At 40.4% G+C, this 21,422-nt stretch overlaps 1 protein-coding gene across 4 annotated transcripts; it reads left to right on the top strand.

The window, feature by feature from the left end:
* Positions 1–1,193: 1,193 nt before the first annotated feature.
* On the top strand, positions 1,194–20,284 carry LOC140953524 (uncharacterized). 4 transcript variants are annotated; one of them, XM_073402927.1, is made up of 22 exons: positions 1,194–1,520; positions 1,637–1,677; positions 1,831–1,905; positions 2,056–2,119; positions 3,414–3,551; positions 4,144–4,234; positions 4,984–5,078; positions 6,102–6,164; positions 6,582–6,637; positions 7,245–7,324; positions 7,471–7,539; positions 7,953–8,059; positions 8,562–8,597; positions 8,856–9,119; positions 9,607–9,855; positions 11,157–11,271; positions 12,015–12,106; positions 12,235–12,336; positions 12,474–12,623; positions 12,979–13,029; positions 13,970–16,629; positions 16,719–20,284. In XM_073402927.1, exons 1-22 carry the CDS (start codon positions 1,446–1,448, stop codon positions 17,563–17,565), a joined length of 5,520 nt encoding a protein of 1,839 aa, XP_073259028.1. In that variant the 5' UTR covers positions 1,194–1,445; the 3' UTR covers positions 17,566–20,284. The 4 variants fall into 4 exon arrangements, with proteins under 4 accessions (XP_073259028.1, XP_073259029.1, XP_073259030.1 ...); XM_073402928.1 differs by having other exon boundaries at positions 16,722–20,284; XM_073402929.1 differs by having other exon boundaries at positions 9,607–9,783.
* Positions 20,285–21,422: the final 1,138 nt, after the last annotated feature.

Genomic DNA, 21,422 nt, shown 5'->3' on the forward strand with positions numbered 1-21,422 from the left:
AGTGTGACGTAAGGTGTTACTGACTGGGGCTGATATGCCAGGCTTTTAGTCAGTTTCCATGTTAGTAGAGGTCTCCAGTGGATAGTTCAAAAACGATCCTTCTCTTAGCTTATAGACAGCAAAAAGGGGCTTGGTCAGTTTAATGAACTATCACTTTTCTTTTCCACATTTATGCCTCCTTCTCCTTATGCCTTCTTAGAAATGCAATATTTCAACCAAGTGTAGCATAGTCAAGCCATTCCTCCCTACCTCCCTCCATTACCCCCCGACCCCCCCCCCCCCGAGCCGCAGACCAGACGTGAACTAACAATTTATAAAAAATATCAAGAGCCTCTAAGTTTTTGTCATGCAGCAGAGAAAATAAACAGCCACACAAAAAACGAAGTTAGAGTTTTGAAGTTAAACAGTTGTATATCAAAAAAGACTCCCATTCTTCCTAGGAAATGTTCTGAAAGTTTGACTTTTGTACCGGCGTATAGCTATATAGAGGCAACTTCCCGTTATAGAGGTACGATAGTTAATTCCTATTTTTATTCAGTATTATTTCTATGGCAACGACAGCAAAAAAATCTTCGTTACACGCTTTAACCTTTATACTGACACTCTTGAACTCATGGCGTTACCATGGCATGAAACAAGGCATGTATTTTAATCGGGCAATTTTTACATGGAATTACTTTGAAAAGAAAGGCCACACCGAGTTATTTCCTTTTGTTATAAAACTTTTCATACTGCTAGCATCTCTCCAAAGTAAGTACAATGCTTTTTTCCTTTATCTTCCTTCATATTACGTGGCCGTGGGATGAAAACGGAAAAGATTAAAACTGCCCTTCGGGTAAATTTTCTTCATCCAACGGCATTCCGCCCTGCCGAGCAGTCTCGACAACATTGTGGGCGGAAGACAGGGTTACTGAAAATCGATTTAAACTGTCACTTTTGTCGCCGAAAAAAAGAAGGTTATTATTCCAACGTATATTTTTGACTTCCCAGAGTGACAATAGTCACGAAGAGTGGATATTCAATATAACGTGACGTAGGCGTTGTGAGTATATTGCATGTGTATTGCGACAGAGAGAGGATGTGAAGGTCACAACTCATATGACGTAATGACAGCGGTAATTATTGTGGGCATTGTTAAAAGCTTCCCGTTTCATGGTCTAATGTTCGTGTTAAATCTCGCTTTCGCGCCGTTCAAATAAATTTTTCCTTGGATCCACTAAAAGTTTCTGCCTCCACAGGTGCACAAGAATAACACAATTATCTTATCACCGTACATCCAATCAGAATGCTTCCTTTTGACATGTGATCGGACGCGTGCAGCTGAGGGGCGCATGGCGCGGTCGCGGACTTGAGGTGGCAACAAAATGGCGTCTGAGACCGAGATGGAAATGTCTCCCGGGTTTTAATGAAGGTCTCCAGATAATATTGACGTCTTTTTGAACGACATGGTGTTGGAATTAAGGCTGCATAGTCCTGCTGGAGCGGAGCCTCTGGTATACTCATGGCCGCTTCTAAAATCGGTGAGTTTTAGCAACCGGTTTTTCGGTTTGTGTTTGTAATTCGCGAGCGAGATGGTAATACATCATGTTTGCCTCTCATATTTCTTAAACAGTTAACGCGACTGTCTTTGTTTCAGGATGGGAGAGATGAAGCAGCAGAAATTGTGGAAACTATCAGGTAAAATGTTTCATCAAGCCCTGATTTCCTTCTTGTGTCATTACAAAAGTTGAGGAGAGCTATTTGCAAAACGGTATAAACAGTTGGGAGGAAGCTTGACGTCCTCTCGTGTTAGCGCCAGTTAATTTTTTTTCTTCTCCCTTCTTGTCTTAGATGGGTTTGTGCGGATTTCCCAGAGCTGAAACTCGCTGTTGAGAATTATGTTCTCCGTGAGTTTGATCCAAGCAGGTATGAAATCTATACAACCACCGCGCTTTGTTTATCATTACAAATTGGGGTTTCGTGTCCCAATGATGTTATAAGTTTATGTCTGTCCTGATACGAAACTTCGCCCAGTAATTTATTATATCTTACACTTTTTTCTCTCCTTCGTTGCAGCTTTGAGAGCATGTCCAAGCTTTGCGAGCGATATAACAGAGCAATTGACGGAATTTTACAACTGGTAAGTGAAATACCATGTCGCGTGTACAAGTATCTCGAGCCACGATGTCAATTTCGCCCGAGGTGAAAATTTCGGCAGGGATTGTTAGAAAATACACGAAATGTCGTAATGTTTTCTGTCGATATGTTTTTATATAATCAAGGAGTAAATTTCACTTGCCAAGGCGTTTTTATTACAGTTAAAGTTGCCGTAATCGTCTGATGGCGTTCGTGGAATACTACACATACCGGAAGGAAAGAAAAATAATCTTCCTAATTAAATTTACGGAGCGGGTGAACCGGATCTTCCGTTTGTATTCCGTCATGACATGTCATTCGTTTCGTCTACTTAAAATGCTGAATTAGCTCTTTAACTTATAGTTTTTATAAAACTTACAACATTAAGAGTGATGTTTGCTTCATAATTTTAAAAAATTCTGATTTAAACCAAAGTATTGATTCTCAATGAGTATCAAGTTCTATTTCCTTTCTTTGAGAGCTTTTACCCACACATCCTTTCTTTCCTTAAGTATTCTAAATACCTCAGACTCTAGCCCTGGGGGTGGGGAGTACTCCTGGGAATTCTCGGTGGGGCTGTGCCGCCTGGTTTTCCAAATCCTGACCCTATTTCAAACCAAAAAATGTCATTTTCCACTCCCATTTTCAGACCTGGAGGTGGTCACAAAACGCAACATATGTGTTTACATTAACATAAAATATGTCACCATTGCCGAGTTTAGTACGCCAACAAAAAGATTTCTTTCTTTCTTTTTCATTTATAACTGAAACAACGAAGACATTCAGAAACTGCCGTAGTTCCTTTGTAAACCATACCTGATTCCAGACCAAAATGGGCAAAATCTCTACCCTTTTTCAGACCAAAACAGCGCCAAAACCATACCCTTGGGGGCGACACATACCTATATGGCCTATATAAGGGAGCCCCCCCTCCCCCCGGTCCAAAGCCTAGTTGTCTACTTGTTTCTCCTTTCTAGTTGCCTGTGGACAAATCCAAGCAAGTAATTGCCTTCATGGCAGGTATCAAAAGCGGTGGAAGTAAGGGAAAAAGGAGGGGTTGGGCCAGGAGAGAGGAAAACGGATGCCTGTTATAAGAACCCCCTTTCATTTGTATGTCAAAGTTCTTATTGACAAAGCCATATTGAGTAACTTATTGATTTGTATCGAGCAAGACACTACTATTTTAGCTGGGAAATCGTCTTTAAAAACCTCAATCTTAAGGTTTCTAATTTACCCATAACCCTATGTCACAAGGGAGACATGTTTATATTTACATTATTTTATTTTTCTCACATCAGTGGAAAGGCTGTGCCCCTCCAGCATGTATTAATGTCCCACCTTCACAAGAACTGTTACGTCATATCATACAACAAGTTTATAGCCGTTCTGTGAAAGATCCTGACAAGCTGAATGACTACGAGCCTTTTTCTCCAGAGGTAGGAACATTTAACTGTAAATACTGTATTTGATTGTTGTAACGATGAGTAAACTGCAAAGAGGTAAAATATATCTCAATTGCATTCATCTGTTGGCCTCATAACTGACTTTATTATAATGTCCATCAAACTTTAGAAGTTGTTTGATTTTGAGGTAATTAATTATAAATTAATAAATTATTGATAATACTGTAGAATTTCCTTGATACAGGGCTGGTAAGTTTGAGTGATAAAGCTGTAATTCTTGTAACCCAGAATTCCCACTCTGGCCTCTAGCTGTTGTTCTATTATTCACTATTAGTGAGTTCATGAAACAGGACGGCAGGAAGAAGAGGACAGCAAAACACCTGTGTGTGACAAACATCACAGGGCTATTACTTGCGTTTTTTGTTGTGATCTTCACTTAACACCAATGTTTTCTGGTCCTTCACAAAAAGATCTGTTTAAAGAAAAGGTGAAAAGGCGTTTCAAACAAAATTATTGTCACGCTTGTCACACAAGGTTTGCTGTCTTCTTTCCTTTCCCGTCCTATTACATAAGTTCACTATTAATTGCTTAGTTACATGTGATATAAGAAGTCTGTTCCCTCCAGGTTTATGGTGAAACATCATTTGAACTTATCGCACAGATGATCAGGGAAGTCCCCATGAGCCCAGATGATCTGTTTATCGATTTAGGAAGTGGTAAGCTGAGCCCTGATTGTTAGCGTCATAATAATTCAATTAACAAAATGTAATGGGTATAAAACCTTTTAGTGATGTCTGCTTTGGAGACTGTAAATAGCTTGACATAGCTTTGGAGTGTTAAGGGCCACAGGACCATAGGGCATACAAGGGGTCAGCTTATGATAAAGGTTTATCCAGGGTACAGGGTCCCCAAGTAGGTTGAGAATAGCCTACATGTAGATCCTAAAGCACAAATCCCCTAGAAATACTTAGATGGGATGTTTAGCCTGTCACAGGGAGACCTGTTTTACATGGCTATTACTCCCAGGTGTGTTACTGCCTGCTAATTATTAGCTACAAGTCCGTCATAAGGTTTTCTATACCCTACTGCATTATCTAGGCATTATGTTGCTGCTGTCTATGTTTATTAAATAAATAAATCTTTTTGGAGTGGGAGGGACGGTGTGAAACAAAGTGTTTTTTTGAAGGCGACAGTGATTGGAGACAATGGTTGCCTGTCCCCTACCCGAGCTCCATGTTAAAAATCCTGTCTCTTTTGGGGGGTGGAAATTAAGATGAAACTCTACAGCATTGTGCATTTTATCAAGTGTTGCTGTACAATGTAAGTATTTCCATATCAAAGTTACTTTTAAGTTGTTAGTAATGTGTTTCCTTGGAATTAATAGCTGAGATTTGAACACTTTCTTCTTCATGTGTGAGGCAACTATGTTATTTCAAACTCAGTTGTAATTGTTTGATATGATTAGGGGTTGGTCAAGTTGTGCTACAAGTTGCAGCATCAGGAAATGTGAAGGAATGCTATGGTATAGAAAAAGCAGAAATTCCAGCAAATTATGCGGAGGTAAACTATGCAGTGTGTGTTTTTTATTGACTTAATACATGTAACTGGAAGAATTAGATTGACTAGTGTACCTTAAACTCCCTGATACCTTTCTACACTTAAATTGTTGTGTACAGTAACTCTCTCTAAGATGGACACCTTTGGGTTTGGCCTTGTGAGAGTGATACCGGTCTTGTGGAGAGTCAAATAAGGGGAGTAAAGAAAAGTAGAGACCAACTTTAAGTGTCTGTTTTACTGAGGTGTCTGCCTTATAGAGGTGTCTAATAAGAGGGAGTTGACTGTATTTTTGCTTATATTTGACCAGTGATTTCCACTCTCCCAGACTGGGTTTGCAGTTTCTTCATAATCCTTTAACTTTTTAAGTCCCAAGAGTAATCAACATCAATTATTTTCCCCTAACAGTATGAATGCCTATTGAAGAGAAAAGGTTACAAGAATTAATGAAATGATCACCAAACGAAACATTCTTTTATCTTTTGATCAAATTCTCTCGACTAATTCTTTAAGGAAATGTATGGTGACCAGTCTGGAGAATTTGTGTATGGGTATTAGGACCTAAAGGGTTAAAGCCATTTGTCTCCTTCCTCTCACAAATCTTGATCAGAAGTCATTTTTGAAATTGTGTGTTACATGTAGTTCTTACTTCATAAACGAATTAACAATTAACAAAGAAGTTCACTTTCAAACTGGCCGCTGTGTATAGAATGTGAATATGGATCGTTCACAAGTCTTTTATAGTAGATTTGCGAAAAGAATGCTAGGTAACAAGATGTCATCATCTGTAATAGTTGAATCCCTGAGTTTGATTGTAACAAATTGTTAGTAAGTTTAATATTGTTTAATCTTTGTTGAGGACCTCCCTGAAAACCACATAATGTGATGGGAGCCTCCTCTATAAAGATTATTTATTATTATTATTAATATTATTATTATTGTTATTATTGACAGGACTGTTTATAATAGCAATACACCTCCTGCTGTGTGTCTGTTTAAAAAAGTTTTTTGTTTGTTTGTATCTTTAAGGATATGGACAGAGAATTTCGTAAACTGATGCGATGGTTTGGCAAGACACACAAGCCTTACAAGGTTATTATTATAGCGAACATTCTACATGTACAGTGTAGCTTAATGTTTTAGGTCAATGACCCAACTTACACTTTGTTTTGTAAACAATGGAGAGAATTTAATTAAGGTTACAGTATGCAAGATTGTTTTAGAAGGAAAGACATTGCCATTAAACAAAAAGTATAATTTAAAAGTTTCAGTCTGCTTCACCTGTCTTCAGATAAATGTAGCATGTATAGACCATCTTACTTGCTTGTAACAAATAGCTTTTATTTCAATTTATTACAACTTGAAAAGATTTCTTTGGAATGAAAATAACTTTTCCATCTAAACCAAGAGAAAAGTAAGGCATTCACCAGTGATGATTTCTTCTTTTCTCCTTTTCCCATTTGTGTTTCTCCCACAATACCCCTCATGTTCCTTTCTTGTGTTCAACAGCTTGAAAAAGGTGATTTTCTTGTGGCTAAGATGAGAGATAAGATACAGTCTGCAGGGTGAGTCTTTTTACGCAGAAAATATTTCTCTTTGGGAACAGTGTAGATAAGTGGTGAGCACGTTGGACTCACAATCTAGCAATCCAGGGTTCAACTCCCTCCCTGACTAGTAGCTGGAATTGCTTTTTGATAGACCTACCAAGTTCAAATCCTTAGCCATGCTTGTATTTATACACATGTAGCATCTAATTGCCTCCTACCAGTTGGGTTTTTCATCCTGTTATGTTCTTTTTGGATTATTTGGCTTGAGCAAATTACTTGTACAGTAGCTCTTGGGCTAAGTGCATGTCATTGTACCCTTTGTCAAAACAAGAAGATGGTCAGTAATCTAGCCCTTTAACGATAACAATAACCGATACCAGTTACAGTTATGAGGGACCTACAGCAGTACTAACAGCAACTGAAAAGAAAACGTTACAACACAATAGCTTTATAAAAGAAAACAACAAACCTGGATTTTTCTTGAAAAGTTCTGGGCTTACTAGCCATACTTCTACATTTTTGCAACATCTTAAAGACCTATGGCTATGGTTAAAATAATGTCTATATTTTGTACTGAAATGAAATGACATACTCACTGTTTATTTATTTACTTTAACCACTGTAGAGTTGTGTTTGTTAACAACTTTGCTTTTGGACCAAGTGTGGACCATAAATTGAAGGAACGATTTGCTTCTATGAGAGAAGGTATGTATGTATGTATGTATCAACAATTACTCATATTCAAGATGTTTGTCTGGTATTTCAATTGCAAAAAGAAAAAAAGATTTGCTATTGTGATGAACAAACCAAGAGAAATGGATCAAAACATTATTTTGTGTTTTTTCTTTTAGGTGCCAAGATCATTTCGTCAAAAGCATTCTGTTCCTTAAACTTCCGAACAACCTCTCGTAATTTATCAGGTAGGTCATAACTTAATGTATTTTAACTTAAATTGCCAAGTTGACACTTACCAAGCTTGTTCATTTGGGAAGTGTTATCCGCATGCACTTTTGTTTAATGTAAACATGCTTTTGGTTCAACTTTTACTGCTTTTCCAAACTTCCTTACAAATGGGTTTCCGTTAATAAAATTAAGAGTATTTTTGTGCCCTACCTAAACAACAGAAATTCACAACAAAGACAACACTGTGAGTCAACTTTTCCCTAAGTTTGCTTTTGCATTTACTTCCTTACCAGACTTGTGCAAAAGTTCTTGGCAGCCCCCCTTGATCATACACTTTTATTGATTTAAGTATTGAAAACATTTTTAATCTCAGACAAGTCTTTCTTCAAACACTCCTTAATCCTTTATATCTTTTCTATCTGGTTTATAGATATCGGCACCATATTACATGTTTCTGAGCTGAAGCCTCATGGACGAGCGGTCTCTTGGACAGGAAAGCCAGTCTCATATTTTGTCCATGTCATTGATAGAACTCTGGTGAGATTGGATTTTGTGTAAACCTGTTTTATTCTGTCTCCATGGTGACCCTTGTAGTGCTTCCTTAGAGGTCTCCTCTGGGTGGTCACACTACTTGATTTGTTGATAGACTGCTGAGACAGAACTATACTATGCATGCATTTTTTGTTAAATACCTTATTGTAATCCGCTCAAATGTTTGCATGACTCCAAAGGTGCATGTAATAAAATATTACCTGTTTCAACTCATATGGTCAACTCTCTCCTAATGGACACCTCTATAAGACAGACTTCTCGCTAAAACAGACACCTATAGTTGGTCCCTGCCTTTCTTTACTCCTTTTAGTTGACTCTCCATAAGACGGGCACCTCCGTAAGATGCACACATAGTGCAGGTCTTAAAGGTGTCTGTCCTAGAGAGAGTTGGCTGTACACAGATAAAGACAAAACGTCACTGACCAGTAGTTCTCAGAAAACTTTCACTTATAAACCTGCTTTCAAACCTGTTTTTTTTTTCTCTTAGCTTGAGCAGTACTTTGCAGATCTCAAGAGAAGAAAGGTTAGTTATGCTCATATAATTAAAATTACAGTTAAAGACACCTCAATATTATGTCCCCAAGCATGCCCTTACATTTCCTCTGAATTCAACCTGCTTGATATGGACAACCCGTTAATAAGGACACTTGTTCTTAAGACACCCTCAGTATCTGTATTAACAGAGTTTGACTGTATACTTAATGATATAAAGAGTGTGAAAATAATGCATGCAAAATAGTTACTGTTGCAAACTTAACCTGAAAAGCCTGCATTTCCACAGGAAGGGAGAGATTTTAGTGATACAAGCAGCTTAAGTGACTCAATGGCAAGTGCACCAAACTTTGAAGAACTGGATGATGTTATCTTTGGTGTTTCAACTCGTCATCAGTGGCACCAGCTCATTAACCAGATAGAAGCCACCAACCATGCGAATAAAAGGGGCGGTAAAAAGACAAAGAATAAGAATAAGAATATATTACAGGAGCAAAACAGGGAAATCTTTCCTATCACAGGCCAAGAGCAGGATATGAAAGGTGGAGCTAAGGTAAAAGTTACAGTAACTTAGGAATATAGCAAACACCTCGGTATTATGAGTAATGGCCTTTGCCATAGTTACAGCAACATAATGCAATGTAACCCCCATGACAGGTAGCCCATATGTCCAGAATTGCCTGGTTAATATCATGTACAGTCTTTTAATAGTTATATGCTATAGCTATAGTTATATTAATAAAAAAACACAGACAACCCAGTCTTAATACGCTTCATGGCATCAGTCTGGTTTTGTTCTGGCACCACTTTCAAGTTTCAGCTATTGAATCTCCATTGTTGGATGTAAGCCTTCCTCTTTGACCTCCACTGGTCCAAATTTGGATGACACTTTGACAACGTTTTATGAAATTATCTAAGTCATCTCTTTATTTTATCCTTGGTATTCCTCTGTTCTTGTGTGTTCCCACAGTAGTCTGCTTTCTCGCCACATGTCCAGCCCAATTCCATTGTGTTTGCTTATCGTTTCACTTACTTTGTAGGCCCATCAACCAACATTTGCTCAAAAAGTCCGAAGGAAGTACCAAAGACAACAAAACAAGAAAGCCCAGAAGCTAAAGAAAAACTCAAAGAATTCCAGGGGAAAAGCCAAGCAAAAACCAAAACCAAGGAAAAACGCTTCACTAACCAAGGTGAAGCCCAAGCGGTCGACATCCAAGGCAAGTCAGAAAAGATACAGTGACTCTCTTGCTGTAACAGCTTTGGAGAATGCTACTGTGGCAGCATTGCAGGTTGGTGGGGAGGGTAGAAGTAGTCAGTAGAAAACGTTTTAAAATACCTTATAGCAGCGTGCAAAGAATGTAGTGTCCTATATCCCTGGGCTAGTGGATTTTGCAATCGGGCTAGTGAATTCTGATATTAACTTGCCCAATGGGCAAGTGAATTTTTTTGAGGAATTCAAATTACAGACTGAAGAACTGTGAAATCAATCTGGTGATCATAACGTTTTTGGGGCTAGTTGAAATGATGTCTGGGCTACTAAATGTTAGCTTTAGCTTGCCCAAATGGCAATCTGTAAAAATGACTTTCTTTGCACCCTGCTTATTGTATAATTTGATTGTAAAACATTTGAGAGAAGGCCTTCATGAGAAGAAGTGGTTTATGAGCCTTCTCTGTCATGACATTGTCCTTTAATGTTAATGAAGTAACAAAATATATGAAAGAAAATATGCTAATAAAAGAAAATAAATAATAAATAATAAGGATTTCTATAGCGCCAAATTCATACGCTCATGGAGCTTAAATACCAAAAAGAGAGGGTGACACTTGACATTTCAAGAACTAATAAATCCATGGCCCTCTAACCTAACTGTCCTCAACTTACTGGAGACAATTTCAAGATCAAAAATCAATTTGAAATTTGGAATGTTAGTTTTTTGGGAGAGGGGAAAACTAGGGAAAAAGGGGGAACCAACGGGAAACTCAAACCACATATGGCATCAACAACAGGACTTGAAGCTGGATTACATTGGCGAGAGGCAGGTGCTTTCAACGTTGGACCATCCCTGTCCCCCCAATGTGTCGTAAATCCTCTATCAATCCCCCCTTACTAGTAAGTCCCCCTTTCTGGGAAAAATGTTAATAAGCCCCCGCCCCCTTGCCACCTCTCTTCTTATTCTTCTCAACAAAATTGAGAAATGACAGACTGTATTGATTAAACACAACTGTAATGCTACGTGTGGACTGATCCGGCATGGCTTATTCACATGCTGGAAGTGCAGATATTTTTTTTTTTTTTTTTACTATTTTATTTTTTTTATCTTTGGCTGCATGACCTCCCAACTTCATGCACTTGATCTTTTTCTCCTTCCATTCTAGGTCTCTATGAAGAACTGATACCATCATCCTTACTTAATTAACCCCCCTCCTCCTTAAACGTGCTTGAAATAAATAAGCCTCCCAAGAGACTTAATAAAGGATTTACAGTAGATAGAGAATTAAAAGAGGATTGCATATGACATGTATTATATTTAAGTAGGAAACAAAGTGCAATGAAAAAACGTTTGCCTTTTCTTGTGGTATTTCTTACCAGAGCCTTCAGAAGAGGAAAGGACAGATTCAGGGAATGAGAATTTCTTCAGCATCACCCCCACCACTCCCTGGCTTTAACATGGAGCAAAGCCTTCCTGCTCTTGAGCACTTGTTGGGTAAGTTAAAGCACTGACCCACATGTACATTGTTGAGTCATTTCTTTTGCCTATCATTCAATAGCCTGCATCATAGGCATAATCTAACCCCAGTTAGTAACGTCTGCAAAGCAGTGCTAAGATCCTTGTTTGGGGCCACCAAAGGATTCAATGAATTACTGGAAGCGTGTTATGAACCTCCCTTCAACATGATCAGCCAACTGAACCATTATGGCTTTTTGAATAGGCCGACCATGGCATGTACTCAAATCCTGGTTCACAGTTAGGGCCAAGAACAACGATTTTGGCGCTGGTTTCAGATGAACTTAACCAGAAGTTTAGTTTCATCTATGGTGTAGGCTAAGCATTCTATTCTGTTATTAACACTTTCACCCCTAAAAGGTGCCTGTTGAACAGATTACTAAAAAATCCCACTTTCTTTTCATAAAACCTAAGAAATATATATTTTTGTGCAATAGATTTTCCTAAGAGTTTTCATCAGAAGACAAATGTAGTAATAGCACAGGATTTCATTCACAGATTTAAAAGTTACTAGAGTGTCAAACAATATTGCCATAATGTGGTCTTGGAGTAGAGGGGTTGCCAAAGTGTCCATTAGCCCTGTAAATGATAGTCATTTAGTAAGAAAATAACCGCATATTTTCTTGTGCACTTTTCACTCAAGCTTAACTCAACCCTGCTGCATTTGTGTTGTTGTCCGTGTCATCTCTTGTGATGGAGTATTTTTGTTTGTTATTTTACAGGAATTTTTCGTTATCAGTTTCTTCATTTCATTTGTCATATGAACTCCTCTGAATACAAAGAGAATCTCAAACGTCAAATTGAAGAAGAAAAGGTACGAGTGGCTGGAAAGAACAAGGCTTCTGACCCGGCGCCTGTGTTCTATTTATTTATTTAATTTTTTTTTTTTTTTCACACTATGGATTTGTTTTGTCATCATTTTTGTTTCCGCTTTTGTAACAGGCAAGAAAGAAAGAATTAACAGGAAAAGTGAACCAAGCCGAAAAAATAGTGAATTCATTGCAAAAAGAGGCTCTTGGAAATCTCCAACAGCGAATGAGTGAGGTATGCAGAGTTTTTAAAAAAGAAAGGAATGCTTGAGACCTGTGTATTGAACATACTACACGCATTCTACGGTAATACCTGTTGGCTTGTTATGGCACAGTAGCTTTAATACTGACCAATGTTGTTCAATGTTGTAGATTGGTCTATCTGCAAAGACGCCTCGAGAGTTACTTATGAAGGCTGGAGAGCTGTTGGGACAACACAAAAAAATGAAAGACAAAGTAAAACGCCTTGAAAAGGAAGTGAAACATCTGGAGAAACACAAAAATGGTGGTCATCACTCACATGTAAGTGAACAGAACATTTTTTAGTTATCAAATTGCAAACAGTATCCTTCTAATAGAGCACGTTGGAATTGGATGACAGAGGCGTGTTGGTGGAATAATTTCGCGCCATGTTTTCAACCAATAAGGAAAAAAACCAAAACCAATCGTAACCTGTTCAGCCGCGTTTTCCCGCGCTTTTTACTGCCTGCGTAGTCTGCCTCGAGTTCTGATTGGTTCTTGTCATTTTCTTTTGTCCCTTTTTATTGGCTGTATCCGTGGCCTTGATTTTGGTTGTACGACACACAATTGAACACCGCTCGAAAACGTTTGAATGACAGAAAGCGCAATATTAATCCATTTCTTTTCTTTTTGTTAGACCAAAGAAAGTAAGCCCACTAATGGAGAGGTTGACGTTCTCCTGAAAACAGTAAGTCTATCCAGCAGTCTAGGAATAGTTACAGTGAACCAGTATGAGATAGTGACAAACTTAGCAAAATACCAAAAGTGATTTTGTGCAGACTCGAGAGAGAATTGAGCTCACTATCTCTTGGCAGACAGTGTAAGATTTTTGGACGGAAGAATCAGAGAATTGAAACCCTGAATGTGAAGATACAGGAAATGAGTGTCTGTCTTACTTAGCGTATTGATTTGTAAGAGAACGCAAATAAGCCATCATGCTACTTTCATTTTCGGTTGTCTCTAGATTCATGGTTCTCCGGAAGTTCGATCCGGTGACCGACAAAATTCGCCGTCTTGTCGTCACGAAAGCCCCGGTTACTCTCAAAAATAATTTTTATTTGCTTTCGAACACTTCTTCAATAACTTAAAGATAAAGCAGATGGCGGCAAATATAGGTGCCTACCTCAGTGATTTAAATCCTTTTCCTACTCGGTCAAAATGCAGTAAATTAACCGCGGTAGGATTAGCTTAGTAGGTAGAGCGCTTGACTACGGAACGGGAGGTCGCGGGTTCGATTCCAGGGGCCTGACCAATACTCAGGGTCTTGAAAATAACTGAGAAATGAATGTACTGCCTTTGTCCTGCAAACGGCTATACCTGGGAGACGTAAAAATAGTGTCCCCAATTAGTACTTAATACATTGACACTTAAATAAAGTACATTTTTAACGACATTTTCCAGGGCCCTTAAAACAAACATTTTCCCAAAGGAAGCCTTCCGACTACCTCGCTGAAAGAGGCGAGGAGGGGGGGGGGGGGGGGAGTGGAGGGGGAAACTTCCCTCTTATTTCTACCCCAGCGTGAAAGGCGCTCCTTTCTATCTAACTTTTTGCCGCCTACTTTTTTTTTTCTTTTACCACAAATCAAACAGATTTCCTCAATATTTCGTGATTTCTCTGTCTTCATCAGGGAGAATCCCCAGCTAAAGTTCAAGAAAGCCTCATGAGTCATCTGTATGAAGAGTTGGCGAAACGAAAAGCATTACTCGAAAAAGTCAACAAGCTTCAGAATGAAGTTGACCAACTTGACTCCAAATCAGCATTAGGTGATAAGTCCACCGTCGCTTCCACGCCCTCTGCAAGTGTGTACACGTCTGTGAATGCAAGACCTTCTGCGCAATCGATAACTACTGTCGCTTCCTCTATTTCCGTAAACTCCAGACCTGCTGTATCGCTTGCCAAACCGCTACTTCCTGTTACAACTGCTTATAGCTCAGCCCCAAGTGTGGTTTCTAAACCCGCCACAGTCATGTCTATTCCGCCAGGAACACTGGTTAATCCTCTTCGGCAGCATTACATTACTACTGCACAGCCTCAACTTGTCAACACTTTCCAGCCCCTGTTGAGACCTTCTGTGGGGGTGCCAGTACAGATGGTATCTTATATATCCAAGGAGGGCAACCCTATCAACAATATGCCGTCGTCCAAATCAAGACGAACCAAGCAGAAAGGAAGCGCAAAGAAAAAACCTAAAATGGACCAGCAATCTCAGCAGCCAGTGTCTAGGGTCACCCAGCCATCCTCTACTGCACTTTTGAGTCCACAGCTTGTGGCTTCCCAAACTACTCCCACCAGCTCTACATGGCAGTCACCAAGTGTTTCTCGCGCCCACCATTCCCTTATCACATCTCCCGTCACGCCTGTTAACTCATCGTTTCATTCTGGAAATGACCGATCGGGTCCAGTCTCTTTGGTGACGTCACCCGTGACGCCGACTCCAGTCAGGTTAGTGTCCAGTGATTTATCTTCCGTGGTTTCCTTGCCATCGCGGTCAGCGTCCTCTAGTGGCCCAGGCAGTGAAGTACCACCGATGGTGTCATTTGTGCAAAGCGGTCTCTCCTGCATCTCTCCCTTGAGCCCTTTATCAAGTATGTCCAGTGCATCAGTATCTCGCTCTCTTACCACCGGTGCTACTCCTCTCAGCTCTCTCTCAGCATCAACACAGAAGTACTTGAACACGTTCACGACACAGAGCACTGAAGCTTCACGAAGCTTCCCTGCCTCAACCAACCAGTCGTCATTTGCAGGTCGAACGTCATTTCTCAATACAGACTTATCAACAGACCACAGTGCTGGGATCAAGTTGCTTTGTGATCTGCTCAATGACACCCTTCCTGAGCAGCCCCCTCCCCTGGTGGCCACGTCACTAGCTGTACGATCTCTAGGAACTCCAACATCAGTATCATCAGCATCTTCAGACTCTTCTGTAGTTGAGCAAGGAAGACACCCAACCACCCCTCCCACTCTTCCAAGCAGGTCTTCATCGAAATCCCCGAGGACCCCTCCCCTGGGAAACACTCTAGCGCGTCCGTCCCCCGGAGGTACTACATCTTCCTCGGAACAAACACCTACTCACAATACCCCACCTACTGCAGAAGCTCCCGCTGCGGGGAAGAAAAGAACATCGCCATTTACGATTGAAAACCTGGTTAGTTCAAACCCAGAAAAGAGTAAAAGTCCGGGTGAAACTGGTGTTGGAGAAAGAAACCCCAGCCCTGTATCAGCCAACAGTAGACGCAGCCCTAAGGGGAAGAATACAAACTTCAGTATTGCGGAAATCACCCGTGATATGAACCCGTCTAGTAAGGAACGTGTTCCTTTTGTGACAGGACCAGTGGGCTGTTCAGTTCCTACATCTGTGTCACCTGGCCAAGAGAAGCAGAATCAGCGAAGGATCTCTCCACCATTGGCAACGATTACAAATCCTGAACCCGATGGGTCTGTCGTGGTATCTACTGGCATAAAGCCTTTGAATGCAGTCCAGAGTTCCACAAACCAAAAATCCGATCCCATTCCCAAGAATGAAGGAGAGTTAAAACGAGGACAATTGTCTGCACCCGTGGCCAGAGTGAGTAGTGTATCCGCCCATATGAACGGCTATGTGCCATCGAGCTTGGTCTCAAAAAGTTCTGCTTTAAAACAGGACGTTGTTCACTCCGAAGGTCAAAATCCCATCAGCAAACATCATGAAGATCGTAGCTGTTTGGATTCAAAGCTAATAAGCCCAACTCCTGATCGTACTCCATCTCAAAAAGCCCAGCCTGTTTCTGATGTTCCCAAGGACGAAACTGCCTCCAGTGAAGTTAGTTCTTCTATTCCTTCATCGACTTCAAGCCCTGAGCGTCACAGACCAGATGCATCGACTCATGCCTCTGAAATCATCTCCGATGTTCCGTTAGATATGATTCCTCTTCCGAGCGGTAAGAGACCCAGCCCTACCAGTTTGTCAGGAAAAAAAGGTTCCGCTAACAAGAAGCGCCGTTCTCCTGTTTCGCAGATTCCAAAATCCGCGAGTCCAGATTCCGAGGTCACCAGCCTTATGACTAATGAGGCTCTTCCCCAGTCTCCGTCAATCTCGTCTTCCGTTTCAAAGGCGACAGCGGTGTTAGAAGGTCAGGCACCTGTGTTAGTTGATAGTAATCCCTGCTCAGCACGCAGTCCTATCCCAGTAGCCCCTTCGTCACTGCTACAGCCTCAATCTGGAGTATCACTACCCTCCTTTGGAAGTGTTTTTTCGCTCCCTAAGGAAGAACAGACTGTGACATCACAGAACTCAGCAGCCAAAAGCAGGTACGGATTGTATTTAGCAGCGTAAGCGTAGCAGTCGACTAATCAAAACGTACCAATTTTTTATTTTATATATTTTGTTTTTTGCGCAGCAGTCATGTCTCTGAGATGCCAAGCCAATGCACAAAATTAGCATCCGCCGAGCCTCCCGCGAAGAAACGGAAGCGTAAAGACAAGAAAAAGATGCCTGGTAAGGCTGCCAAGGGAGCGTTAAGCCTGTTAATACAGTATGACAGTGACAGTCAAAGCTCGTGTAGCACCCACGGCACCGAGAGTGATGATAGTTCCGCCCACAGTACTAGCCCGGTCAGCGGTACACTTAGTCCAGTTGTAGTGGAAACCACAGAAACTCCTCGGTCCCAGACCGCCGGAGCACAGCCGGAACAAAGCCAAAAATTCTCCGCCAAGAACGCCTCGCACATTAACGGTGCTACATCACCAAAGGGTAGGCAAAAAAGCACGGTAAAGAAACAGTCCAGCGTTGGGAAGTCGGCTGCTGAGAGGAAGAAACCCAAAGGAAGAGGAAACCAACGAGGAGACGTGCTTAACGCTTCGCCATTTGTTAACCTGAATGACACTGTGGGTTCAATGCAGCAGATAAAATCCGCAGGACCTAGCGTCGCGGTGCCTACCAGCTATCAACCCTATCCGCCCGCTTACTCAAGCTACCCAACCCCAGGGCAACAGGGCTATGTCATGTCGAATTTCTCAATCCCCACCGGCACACTCAACTTTACCCCAGGGGGACATCAGTTCTCTGCAAGTCTTCCACAGTATTACACAGGAGAGGCGCACCCTGCTCCTACCGGGTACGGCACTTCACCAGGGGGATTTTTCCCCCAGTGGCGAACAAGTTACGCCCCGATGCCGTGTCAGCCACCTGCTTTCAGTTATTCAAACAATGGCAACAATGGTGGTGGTGGTAAAGTGTATAGATAAAGACTAGAAGGAGTTAATTGTTAGTTAGTACTTAAGCACTTGGTGTGGTGCGTTTTCTTGGTGCCTTCTAGAAAACCAATGGTAAATGGTGTTCTAATATAAGACAATACAACAAACAAATACTTACGATTTTCGTCCTCAAATTTAATATCGCCTTGTACAATGTACAGCATAATAAACAGCGCCACAAGGACGTTATGCTTACTAGCTTTTATGTCCCATTTTAGGATTTTAGGCACAGACTCAGATATCAGAACAACTTTGTACAGCATAGTAAACAGTACTACAGGAAAGTACTGCTCAGCAGCTTTCATTTGAATGGTCGCACTTTAGAATTTCATCCACAGATTCAAAAGTTAGAACCACCTTTTACAGGATAATAAAACAGTACGACAGGAAAGAACTGCCCAAGAATGGTCACACTTAAGGATTTCATGCACTTTGTTTAGCATAACAGACAGCACCACCTGAAATTACCGCTCAGTAGCTTTCACAGATGCCACAGTGTGCACACTCACAACGTAACAAGCGACACAACAAGAGGGTAATTCTCTTAAAGATAAAATGATTCTTGGAGGGATTCTTAAAGTAAATGCTTCTGGCAGTTACTTGAATATGCCTATTTATACTACATGAATATACGATAAAATTAGTATACAAAAGTTTTCTCTTTATAGGTTGTCTATTTATCATGGGAAAATTGATTATTTAGGGTGAACCTTTCTTTGCTTTAGAAGGAAAACGTTTACATTTTAATATAGTTAGTATGAAATTTTGAAATCTTTGTAATGAAATTCCTGTTAAGAGTCGCTTATTGCGGCTCTATTTCTTTCAGTCGTTTTATCTCTTTTTAACTTGTGTAAATATGCTTGATCTAGGCGTTCATTTGGCAAGAAAAAAACTTTTTGTAGATCGTTGCAATTCTTTGTTGAAATTTAACGTTTGTTATACTTTAACTAGTTGGTCCGTTTTCTTCACTTGAATCACCAGCTATCAGATTCGCATTTAGTAAGTATTGCAGCTTCAATCGCGAGTCGTTTCCAAGAACCAGTGAGATTTCTGCTGTTTTTCAAAAGAGTCCTAGTGTCCTGATTTAATCTTGCAGCAACCACCTCTGTCAGTCTTGACGTTTCTTCTTTTAATGTGAACTGTCAGTCAAGGGTTTTTAGAGAAAGAATGATCACTGGATAGAATCATGTTTCAACAGAGAGCTACGTTTTCGGTGTTTGTAAGTCAGAAATTACAGCGGCTTTTCACTGAGTGTTGCCACAACGGAATTGACTTCTCTAGCCAATCACAACGCACGCGGGCAATGTAATGAACCAATCAGAACTCACAGAACAAGTGCAGCCGATCGAGGAAACGCGTAGGGAAACAGCAGATTTTATCAGCCAAAAGCAAAGCGTTTCATTGTAATTCGGATGCAATGACCGAATGAATGAAAGCCGCTGTATTCGCTTAGAAGAGGTCCACAGATAGGCTATGTCAGTATTTGAAAATCTGCAATGAAAAAAAAAGTTAAGCGTGTTTCCTAGATCTAGAATGAATTTTCCCTTGTGTCACTCGGAACTTGCCAATTGTTTTTATCCTTAATTGAGACCCTGAAAGCGCACCGAATGTTTAAAACGTTGGCGTTCGTAGAACGATTACTTTGTCTTCGTTCGAGAAACGAGACAACCATCATATGTCTTCTAATCGTTTTTAATTCTAGAGGCTTATGACTAGTGATGGTATTAAGGAGCTTAAGCAACGACGCCGACTCCGGTGGCGAAAAGGTCTCCTAAAAAGTGAATCCACGCTGTTTTAAAATTTCATCGCTCTTCATCCGTGTCGTTCGATTTGTCAAATAATAGTGAATTATTATATAGTTCAATTTAAAGAACTGTATCTAAGTTTTAAAAAAAGTAGGAAATCGTCGTGTGTTCTAGTCCTCCAGAAAACTTGAAATTAGTACAACCGACGACGACAAAGAAATATACAAACAAGCGTGATCCCTGCACGTGCCAAGTTTTGTTTTTCTAACGTAAACCTATTGTTTCTTGACGTTCTCGTTGCCGTCGTCTTCTTTGCTTACCTTATTATGCACGGTCAACGAGCGGCTTGGGTTTGAACTGTGCAGTAGATAGATAAAAGGGGTGGATATCTTAAATCTTATTACTTTCTTGTTTGGTTCTGCGTTTGACATTAAGAAGGAAAATAGATGTTGACATCTCAGTGTGCGGCCTACCATAGAATGTAGGTTTTAGTAGAAATAGATCAAGGAGTTCTCCAACATAAGTCGCAAGTCTCTTTGAATATGGACAGTTTCCTGCTATTTAGCGCCCCATGTAAGAGAATCCGGGAAATCGTTGATTGGAATCCGGAATCCTGGGTTTTGGAATCTGGACTACAGCTTAAGGATTCCAGAATCACACTAACGATTGGAATCCGGAATCCAAATTCCACTAACAGAATCCGGAATCCAATACCAGGAATCCAGAATCCACGGTGTGGAATCCAGAATCCAAAACTGTCTTGAATTCTCTTACATGGGTCGATACTGTAATCTTCTGATATAAAAGACTTCCCACTCTCAAAAAAGCTGGCAGGAAAGAGTAAAGGTTGTATAGAACAGGGTACTTCTGTTGACAGACATATGTGCCTATTGATAGTGTACAGTGGACAAATTTACCTTGAGAAAAGAATTACGCTATTTTTTATTAAAAACTTTGTTGCAGAAGCTTTAGCTTTGTTTGGTTGTGTGGATTATACTAGTGCAGTATTATAAGTTGGGAACTGTGGAGTTGCATTGTTACGCTCACAAAAAACTTCAAAAATGGGACCGAACAGATAATAATAGGAATGGGTGGAGAACGGACACCAAAGTTGAATTTTCACTTGCATGGATTTTATTAATCTACCGTAAATCTTCTATTACGCCCCCCTGTCAAATACCCCCCCCGCCCCTTTTCAGGGGAAGAAAGCTAATAAGCTCCCCCTCTCTGTAAAGCCCCCCGCCCCCTCCCCTAATTATTCTTCACTAATAAATGATAGACTGGATTAATCAATCACGACTGTAAAACTTCATGTGGACTGATCCCGGATGGTTTCTTTACCAACTGTAGGAGCCGCGACTTCTGCCAATTGAAAGTCTGATCCTTGGCTGCATGGCCTGCAACCTTCTTGTACTTGAGCTTTTCCATTTTGTATTGTAGTTCTTTATGGAGAACTGATACCATCCTCTTTTCTAAATTAAATAAGCTCTGGCCCCCATCTTAAATAAGCCCCCCGTCTCTATAACCCCCCCCCCCTTCCCTCAAATTGGCTTGAAATAAATAAGCCCCCCCCGGGGGGAGGTTTAATAGAGGATTTATAGTAAGATCTCTTTGACGGATAAACATGAAACGCAATTTATTAAGATTTTTTGTTATTTTCCGGCTTTCCGTGATTGAGTTTGAGTTCTCCTAACGATTGCCACAGGCGCCTATATTTAGGACGTGTTCGATTGAAAGTATTCCGGAATAAGACTTAAGAGGGATGATGGAATCAATTAGGAAATTGAGTAATTTTAATTCTCACTGGACAAAAACCTTTCAGTCATGTTGTATTCTTTTATACACCTTTCGAATGCTATTATTGTAATAAGTTAAAGGAAATTAAATAACTGAAGCGAAAAGGTTCGCATGGGAGGCCGAGAAAGCAAACTTCAAAAGCTTCAAATTTCACCAAACGAAACTTACGCATGACGATTTTACTTGTGTTTTCTCAATTCCTATGAAATTTGAAATCTATTTTCTCGGGCTCCCATAACAACCTTTTCTTTGGAGTTATTTCATATAACTTACCACATTTATAGTCCTCGAAAAGTGTAAAAAATG

This window comes from Porites lutea, chromosome 12 (genome assembly GCF_958299795.1).
Source record: "Porites lutea chromosome 12, jaPorLute2.1, whole genome shotgun sequence".
Lineage (NCBI taxonomy): Eukaryota > Metazoa > Cnidaria > Anthozoa > Scleractinia > Poritidae > Porites > Porites lutea.

Excerpts from the sequence above, each read along its gene's own strand:
- LOC140953524 (XM_073402927.1), top strand. The coding sequence starts at position 1,446 with ATGGTGTTGGAATTAAGGCTGCATAGTCCTGCTGGAGCGGAGCCTCTG. Across the intron at positions 8,598-8,855 it reads CAGATCTCAAGAGAAGAAAG|GAAGGGAGAGATTTTAGTGA; the intron begins GTTAGTTATGCT and ends GCATTTCCACAG. Across the intron at positions 16,630-16,718 it reads AACTCAGCAGCCAAAAGCAG|CAGTCATGTCTCTGAGATGC; the intron begins GTACGGATTGTA and ends TTTTTTGCGCAG.